Consider the following 10,000-nt stretch of genomic DNA (forward strand, 5'->3'; position numbering starts at 1 on the left):
TTAATTGGATGGTAATCTTAATATGATGAAGTGCAAACGGATGCAGAGTGTTCTCAATAAGGAAGGCACTGCAAATGCACACCATATATTTATTAATTCTCTATGAAACACCTATCACACTATAACATTTTATATCATTTTCCATGACCTTTATACTTATATCTCCCTAAATTGCTGTGCTCTATCATAGTTCATCTATAAGCTGATAGCTGAAACTTTTTGATCTGAGCTGTAGCATATCTTTTATGCAACCAATGCACATTGACCAACTACAATGTACTTATTTCTTTTAATTATTTTTCTGTCATATTTAGAACTTCACATTTCACATGAACATATAATGTTGATATTTATGATATATGAATGAAAACCTGCAGTAATCTGTATAATTAACAGTAATACAAATAAATAAAAGGAAAAAGGAAAACCCCAAAAATATGTTGTCTATATCAACTATTAAAAAATTCTTCCCCAAATATTTTTGAGAATAGGTCTGTAAATCTATTAAATTTTGTTTCAATGAACTCTAATAATGACTACTAACCAAATATAGTAATACCTATCAGGAAAATAAGTAAATAAACACAGTACAAACAGCTCAATACTCCCATAATTTGCACATCAGCTTGGGACTGAGTAAGTAGTGAGAAATGTTTACCTGCAGACCCACTGCTGTAACTGAGTTGTTTTACCACACCTACAGGAATGTAATTGAAACCTTGTCTAGGCTCTGTCTTTCCAGTTAGATGTGGTGGAGTTTTTGGTCTCCAGACACGAGGTTGAGTTGATGGCAGTCCCTCTCCAAGGGTGATTTAGGGGCAGAGTTTCCTTTCAGTGATATGAACACATAACACTTGATTTGGTATATGTTTGCATAATGACTTCACTAAGATAAGGAAAATTTAAGGACACTGTTTTTAAGGGACGAAAAAACTTTTCTTACTGATATATGAAATAGTGTGTGCAGAGAGTAAACCCAGCCTTACCAAGCTTCAGAGCAAGCAGATTAAATGTGCGGTAACCCTACATAAATTTTCTTTGAGGTTGTAAAGTTATGATCAGTCAGTGTCACTCATAAAAATGCAATGTACTTTTAATGTAGTTCTCTTTTTCAAATATAGTAAATATGGAGGTTTGATATCCGATAGCTGAACTGCTGAATACATTTAGTCCCAGTGAATAATCGAGTCATTGGAGGTATATCCTTAATAAACTATTATGGGCTTTTGTTCACTCTCAGTAGATTGTTGTTAGGATGAATAGTGTTGTTTTAGGAGTCTATTATGGGCAATACCATGATTTTTTCTGTCTCTACTCTTTTTGCTACCTCTGTTGCTAGTACTAGCTATTATTTACATTCTATTCTTTCTGCAGGTGAAACAAAAGACAGTATCCACTGGGTCCTCCCCAAATTGCAAGGTGCTCCTCCTCAGGGTGTGAGTTTAGATGACCATGCTCCCTTCATAATCAATCGGGTTGTGAACAAGGACTGCAGGAGAGGACGAGCATACTGGAAGGTACTGAAGTAGTTTCTGATGTGTTTTTTAACTGTTTATTTATTTATTTATTTATTTTTTATTCATTTGTCTGTTTTCTATATATAATTTAATTATTTAGTATGTGTGCATGTGTAAATGTGTGTGTGTGTGTTTACTTATATGTGTATATGAGTTTACTTGACTAGTGTATATACATGTAAGTGTATACAAGTTTACTTGTGTGCATATACATGTGTATGTGTATATGAGTTTACTCGTGCGCACGCGTGCGTGCGGGTGTGTGAATATAAGATTTTGATAATAGGTGTTTATTAGGCTAGACACTGTACTATGTACTAAATACCATGTGAAAGACTAGATGCTCAAATGCAAAAAGTTGGGTGGGATATATTTAAAACTTTAAATTTTCTTGAGACAGTTTCTTTATGTTCATCCCTAGTGCTCTTGCCTAGCATCAGGAGTCTCTTGTTAACAAGAGTCAGATCTTGCCTTGCACCATACTTGATTCACTCTCATATATATTTAAATGTATGTGTGCAACTTTTTGATTTTGAAGTGTATAGAATTTTCTGTTGAGTTTGACCATAGAATTCAGTATTCCCATGCTAGGGAATATGAGATATCTTTTGTTTTTATGTGTATTTTTTTCAATTTCAGAGAAAGAACTCTGTGCCTGTAAAAGAAGAGGTTATTATTGAAGTAGATGAACCTCCAAAGAAGAAGAGAAAAGAATACGGCACAATAAAAAATGATTGCCCAGCTAGGATGAGCATTAGAACCATAAAGGTAAAGGTTTTGTTTTTTTTAATAGTAAAATAGCTATTTTTATCAAATCTGTTAGGATCTGTGATTGTGTGTGGGATTGTGTAGCTACCTCTCAGTTTGATTTTTTATTTCTGTCTTTACAAAGTATTCAAGGGGTCATGGAAGAATTTTGTATGTAATTTCTTGAGTTTCTCAAACACTGTGACAGTTAGGCTCTATGTGATAGGACAAACTTTACTCGAGATATATATGATTTGCAGCAAATTATAAATCTGAGTCTGCTTTTATATAATGTGTGTCAGAATGCTGTAGTAAATACTAACTGGATCTAATAAAATTCTTTTCATATCCATAAATATTCATAGATGCAAAGTAATTACGGTATTCCCGTGGAAAAGTTAAGCAGCTCTATATTTTAATTTGTTTGGATTTTGTGACATTAGTTTTCTATTGTATCATTTCATGTGATATAGGATATCTTGAACTAGATGTTGCAAATGTGTCCGAGGTTGGGAACAGCTATATTATGGGATGAATCATGTCCAGTAAAACCATTTCTTTGTTTCAAGCCACATAAAGCCCTTTTGGCAAAGAGTTTCTTGCTTTAAAATCTATTTGGTTATTGGAGAAAAAGTCCTAAACTCATACCTTGGGTTTATGGATTTCCTATTAATGGATATCAGAAACATCGGACAAATTTTGGAGCATCTGACTCAGTCTGTAAGTCCCACATTCTATGCACAGAGTTGTGGCAAGACTGGGCAAGAGCGACTACTGTGCAAGTTGGCAGGGCTGTCACTTTGTTTACATCAGTATAACCACTTGTGTAGCATGTTGCTCCATGTTTTTTACCCCTTTTTTATTATGTGTGTCAGTGTGTTCAAATGCTTTAGTGTTCTACATTCTCTGGACTGTGTTGTCTGGTAATAGAGTTAAAAAAAAAAAAAAAAAAAAAAGTGGTTAATTTAACAATAGCACAAAAGCTTGAGATGCTTAGAAATTTAGAAGATGATGTATCTATGAATCAGGTATATGAGGAATATGGCAATTTTTTATATACAAGTATTGTACATTGTCAGATTGGATGGTGTGCTTGATTTAACCCAATGCCGACGGGCATGATGTGTACGTACGTGCTATACCCACTGTGAGTTACTTGTTCGATTATTTTTACACACAGATTGCTACACTTGTACTAAGTCACCAATGAGCCAGTTACGAGTACTGTCTGTCTTGCCCGTTTACCCTTTTCTTTGATTTACAAAAATATTTTACGTTATCTTATTTTGCTATTACTAATATTTATAACATTATAGTAATTATAGTGTTTATAATAAAAATAACGCCATCGATATTCATAGCAATAGTAAAAAATACATTTTTCCCGCCAATTCAAATCACATAAGGTCTACTAATTGACTCCTTTGTGGCTAAGCACTAGCAGAGCCATCTATGGGCAGACATTTCACAAAAATATAGAAAAGGAGCACAGCATTTTCCCCATTTTTTGTTAATTTTCCCCAGCAGCATTGGGTTAATTAAAGTAAAGTACTGTATTGTTACTCTTTTATTGTGATGTAATTGTTGATATGAGCCACTACAGACTTAGTATCAGGAAGTAAGGACAATAAGCAATACTTAATTGATGTTTTCCCCCTTTGTCTCCTAAAACTTAAACTAGCTATGAGGGTTTACTGCATTTGCTGTATTTTCCCTTGCAAATTTTCCAATTGCCATTAGAATTATTGCATTCTCTCTGGCACATTGCAGTATATAGTTTCATGTTATACAATTTCATGACCAAATGTTTATGATTCATGGCCATTGAGATTAACCTTTTCAACAGAGGATTGAATACAGTCTTCCCTTATCATGTCTCCTGTAGGTATGCTCATGAGTTTTGAATGTTTTTATTTGTGTTAGAAATTATTTGTACAATATACAAATCGTATATAGTAAAGAGACTTATAAAGGACATTCCATCTTTAATATCTGTGTCCTTAACCCCTTGCCGACGGGTACGACGGATAGACACGTGCTATGCCCACTGTTAGTACTTGTTTGATTCTTTTTAAACATAGATGGCTATACTTGTACTAAGTCACCAATGAGCCAGTTATGAGTAATGCCCGTCTCGCCCGTTCACCCTTTTCTTTGATTTAAAAAATATTTTACGTTATCTTATTTTGCTGTTACTTATATTAAAAAACATTATAATAATTATAATGTTCATAATGAAAATAACACCATTGATATTCATAACACTAGTAAAAAATACGTTTTTCCCGCCAATTCAAATCACGTACAGTCACAAGGTCTACTAATTGACTCCTTTGTGGCTAAGCACTAGCAGAGCCATCTATGGGCAGACATTTCACAAAAAAATATAGAAAATGGGCACCGCATTTTCCCTATTTTTTGTTCATTTTCCCCGGCGGCATTGGGTTAAACAGTGAAGGCTAAAGGTATTCTTCACTATCAGTCACAATAGTGTCTAAACTAGAGCTGTTTTCAAGTACTCAGGCCTGTTTTAATAGGGGACATTGAATGAGTAATTTTTTCTTTGTGCTGGAGGAAGGTTTATTGAAGATCGGTCTTAAACTTCAAAAGAGTCTTGTATAATGATTAGAAATAAAACTTTTACTCAAGGTTCGCCTTTTTTAGATTTACCCAAATGCCACCGGGTATGGCATGTATGTACATGTCATGCCCAATGTGAGTTTACTTTATAAATTGTTTTTACACATAGATGGCTACACTTGTACTAAGTCACTAGTGAGCCAATTACGAGTACTGCCTGTCTTGCCCATTTACCCTTTTCCTTGATTTATGAAAAAAGTTTATTATATTTTGCTGTTACTAATATTTATAACATTATAGTTATTATAATGCCCTTAATAAAATTAAAATAACACTATCGATATTCATAACATTAGTAAGAAAAAAAAAAGGTTGTTCCACCAATTCAAGGAAAGGGGAAATCAGGTTAAGTCACAAGGTTTACTAATTGTCTCCTTTGTAGGTAAGCACTAGCAGAGCCATCTATGTAGAGACATTTCACAAAAATTAAATAATAAGCACAGCATTTCCCCAGCGGTATTGGGTTAAAATCATCTATATAAGCATGTCAGAAGTATTGTTATTTAAGCAAGTGCATTCTGCTATAAAAATGGATATTGTCATACTCCACTGAATATCAAATTAATTATTTTCAGGCATTTCCTGACTTTGCTGTGAGGCCAGAGTCAAGCAAAAAAATAAAGAGCAAGTTTGCAAAGCTGCTAAAGCAAGCCATTAAGAGAGGAGATGTGAAGGGTGAAGAGAGATTCGTAGTTGCCATTAGCCGAGGAGGCCACCATCAGAATCATCTGAATGAAGTGGATGAGGAAAGGTCATTACCAGTGCATCCTGAAATTGTGGAGTATATTACAAAGCTTGTGACTGAAGAAAATGTGAATTCTCCAAAAACAATAAAAAGTTTGGTTGCTGAATTTGTAAGAGAGAATTTCAGTTTAAGTGAAGCATCAAGTGGAAACAGATGCTATTATCCCATGATAAAAGACATACGAACAATTTTGAGAGGGATTATGTGTAATGTAACACCAAGGAAAATTAAAGTAGAGCATGTCACAAACCCAGAAGTTGAGTGTGTCATCACCACAAAGACAGAAGTTCTTGATGATGATTTGTTTAATGAAGATGAAAGTGAACACCAAGTTATCAGCCTAACTGAAGGCTATCTCACCTTGCATTTCATGAAGGAATCTCCTGACGAAATGGACGTATCAACGCACTTTGTGTCAGCTCCTGAAGTGGAGACTCATCTCAATGTGACACCAGAGATAGAAGAAGAAGAGAGTTTACATGTGCAAATTAATGAAGACAGAGCAAGTCTCATGTCAGCTTTGGAAGAAGTCGTGAATTTAGCTGCAGAAGCTGATAACCGAATAGCCATTCAAGAGGCATATGAATATGTTAAGAGAGCAGCATTTCTGTTACAGACATCCTTAGATGGCAATAGATAATTTTATTCACACACATTGTAAAGCGTTGTTTTAGGGAAAACATTTTCTATTGTAGAGCTAACTGCTGGTTAAGCGTGTACAGTCATATATTCTTTTGTATAAGAATTCTTAAAAGAAGGATTTTGTATTCAAAGCTTTTGTATAGTTACACATACCATAATTAGTGTATAGTACAATGATTTAAACACTACTAATTTAATTTATTGTTATATGAGTGTTTTAGGGTGATGAATATACTCAACTGTGCTCAATCCATATGCATTTGTCATGAACCATGACTATTTAGTCAAGTTTATCAAGTTTATATAAAGTTATTGAAATAATTGTAGTATTTCTTATCCAGTGGAATTTACTCATCAAGATAAGTTTCAGATCTTGCAAACAAATTTCACTTGGCATGACTGGGTGATGTGGAAACAGTCACTCAGTGTCACAAAAGAAGATTGCCCTTTTTTTTCTTTTTTTTTTTTACAAAGGAGAAAAGATTGGAGATATTTCAGTTCATTTTATGTTAATTTCCTTCAATCAGTTTTTATCATCTAATTATCATAGAAACTACATTCATTTCTTTATCTATTGATGCTTGTTGCATGACAATATGATGATTGGTTCCCAAGTTCTAACACATTTTAAAAGGTCACCCCTCCAAAAAGTAGAAAAATTTGATTTTTGGGAACATGACCCACTCCAGAAACAAAGTTATTGTGAGTATCAGGCCATTTATATTAATGTTTTCATACATGTACAAGTGTTAATAACTCGTGCAGAAGCCATGTATAATGGGCATTTTTTGTTTTAATTCGCCAAAAATAAACGGAAGCAAATATAAAAAATACCCGAGGTCAATTTTTTTGCTTTTCCAGTAGCTTTCTAATGTTATGAACAAGTATTACATGGGATGTAAACTGCTTGAGAATAGCAGTACAGAAGCTCGAAAAATTCAGTTTGATGAAAAGAGACTAAAATTGTGAATATTAAATTAGCTATAAAACTACACACATTTCTTGTTACAGGAAGAAGTCTTGACTGGTTCCCGAGTAACAATATAAACGAAAATGGTACCTTTTGAATATGCTATCCTCAGCAACATGATGCGTGCATAAACGCAGTTATTGCTTGATTCAGACCACTTGTATTCGTGTTTTCTAGCATTTAAATGTGCTTACATATGCATACATGTGTATGTGGCTGTACATGTACAATTGCGTACATATATGTACACGTATGTGCACATGTATATAAAACATGTTCATACATATACTTGTGTACGTAAATGTGTGTACATGCGTCTGTAACTGTATGCACATGTATGTGTAAATATGTATACATATCTGTAAATGTGTGTACATGCGTGCACATATGTACAAAAGTGCAGAGATACCGAGTTATTTTGAATTACCTTATCCGTTGGAAATAACCGATTAGTAAGCGTTCACATGTTGTTATATACTCTCACCACTGTTTGTTTCATACAGACGTTTCTTATCTTGATGTAATGACACAGACCGATTAGTTATGGGCCTATATCTAACGAGTTTATAGAGATATTTGACATTTATGTAGGATTTTTAGTGTTTCTAATCAACAGCCGTCCATATTTATCTAAATGTTACAATATTATTACTATAATGCGTTTTCTCGATTGCTTGGGCTCCAATCAACATAAAAACATAACCATCTGATCGAACTAGTCGTGTTCTTTTATTTTTCCGAGATAGAGACTCACCACTGCTCAGGCATTATTTTCGAACCCTAAAGTTAAATATAAGTGAGGTCTATGTCAAAATCGAAATATGCACACCACACTCTTAGCGGGAAAAAAAAATAAAACATGAATAATTGTATGATGATTTTTAGATTTTATTTTTTTAATCATAAATCCTTCAACTTGGGAGGAATTTATTATTGAAAGACACTTTCATCCTCCCTTGATTAATTTCAGTTGGTGATTTAAAAATATAATGTTATAATTTAGCTCCAGGGGATTAATACAAGTCAAAATCGTTGACGCCGCACGAGAGTGCCTTGGACTCACTGACGCCGCTCACTGCCGAGTTTTTCTTCGTGGAAGTTTATATTCGCGTGGGTTATTCTACATTCGTATAAGAGTGTGAAAATGGATATAACTCTTTCGATAAATCCAACACCCCCCAGACCCAACTACCACACTATCTGCGAGACGGTCCCCTCTGCAAGATTTTAGAACATCCACACAGGTACACGGAATAAATTAACTTTAAATATTATTGCTTTGACTTTTCTTTCCATAATAACTATTCTGCAAAAATGCAGTACAGATGGTCAACAATTTTGTTATTAACTTTTTTTATTATTGTTTTCAGTGCAAGGTTTTGATTATACGGTTAGGATAATACATCTCTATCTCAGTTAAGAATAATCAGGATATTTTGGTGCGGCAGAATCATGAGCATTACTATTCATGTGTAATATTGATGCACAATTTGATTGCACACAAAGTTTATCGGGGGAAAAAAAAAAGAAGGCTAGATTGAATATTCATTCACTCTATCAACATTTTATTTTTTTTCTAATTTACTAAAGTATATGCGCAATAAGACAGGTGTTGCAATGTAACATGATCAGAAAATTTATTTTGAATTTGGCGGACTTTCTTCCCCGAGCGTCGTATCTGCTATGTAAAATAAATATCATACAGTATCAAACATACAGTAGCGCATGAATAAAGAAAACACAAACCTTGATAAATCAATCCAAATATTCCTTATAGTTTATAAGCATTTACTTAACGAGAAGAAGAGAATATAAAGAAGGTCTTATATAGCAGATGCCAAGGGATTGTTGACGTCTGCGGCCACTTGACAGCTGCTGCTCGAGGCGGAATCTTGTTGGCAATGCGAGAGTCCCTCAACCACTTTCATCTTCTGCCTTGTTGACTTGAACATGGACATGGGGGGCGGACGGCTAATACGGATGATGATTTTGGTGTTGGTGATGGTTCTGGTGTGGAAGATCTGGGATTATTCTTCCCTGCCAGTGCTTGAACCGCCGAGTTTTAACGCCGAGATCTCCAAGGGAATATCCTCCTCGAAGCTTCAGAGTGACCAGGAGCAGAATTCGGTCCTGCAGGCGCCCGTGGACGAGGAGCACCTGGTGAGTGTTTTATTGAAGGTGGAAGGGAAGTCTTGGCGCAGGTGTAGCATTGTAGTTTAGTGGGTAATGTTTCAGGTTTCTACTTTCATCTCGTCCTAATGCTCGGGGATTTTTTTCTTAGTTATCCTGTTTATTTGCTGGTGGTTTAATTAATTTGCTTTTGGATTTTAGTTTCGATATTACTATCCCTCTTTGTTGTTAGTGACAGTGTAGCTGATTGTATTTGTTGTATTTGTTGTAGGATACTTTCATCTGGGACTGTTCTTTGTAAATCATGAGTCATGTGTAGTGACTGTGAAGTTTTTTTCCCTTGACTTGCATTATCTTATTTTCTATTTTAAGAATGTACTGTCAGGTTTTCCTGCTTCCAAATAATCTGTACTTTTTCAGCTGGAGATTATAACTTGTAGTATTCAGAGTCATGTATGGAATTATGGAATTATTAAAAGACCATCCTCAATACATATCACAGACACATGAAGATGTTTAGAGCTACAAACAAATCTCTTGTAGAACAGAATCTTCGCTGTTGTGTAAATTTTGTAAAAATAGAAAACAGAAAGCATTGTATATTAGTTT

The 10,000-nt window shown here is 34.5% G+C and overlaps 2 protein-coding genes across 3 annotated transcripts in view; both read left to right on the forward strand.

Moving 5' to 3' along the window:
- The window catches only part of LOC125030790, a 7,068-nt gene extending 456 nt beyond the window's left edge, over positions 1–6,612 (forward strand). The window contains exons 2-4 of the mRNA XM_047621084.1: positions 1,375–1,517; positions 2,157–2,285; positions 5,480–6,612. Coding sequence (XP_047477040.1) covers positions 1,375–1,517; positions 2,157–2,285; positions 5,480–6,289 — 1,082 coding nt within the window. The 3' untranslated portion in view covers positions 6,290–6,612. The remainder of the gene's footprint in view (positions 1–1,374; positions 1,518–2,156; positions 2,286–5,479) is intronic.
- Positions 6,613–9,109: 2,497 nt separating this feature from the next.
- LOC125030795 (gamma-interferon-inducible lysosomal thiol reductase-like) overlaps positions 9,110–10,000 on the forward strand; it is a 22,262-nt gene continuing 21,371 nt past the window's right edge. For both annotated transcript variants that reach the window (XM_047621095.1, XM_047621104.1), the window contains exon 1: positions 9,110–9,421. In XM_047621095.1, the coding sequence (XP_047477051.1) occupies positions 9,212–9,421 (210 nt within the window). In that variant the 5' untranslated portion in view covers positions 9,110–9,211. The remainder of the gene's footprint in view (positions 9,422–10,000) is intronic.

The sequence above is a fragment of the Penaeus chinensis genome, chromosome 2 (genome assembly GCF_019202785.1).
Source record: "Penaeus chinensis breed Huanghai No. 1 chromosome 2, ASM1920278v2, whole genome shotgun sequence".
NCBI lineage: Eukaryota > Metazoa > Arthropoda > Malacostraca > Decapoda > Penaeidae > Penaeus > Penaeus chinensis.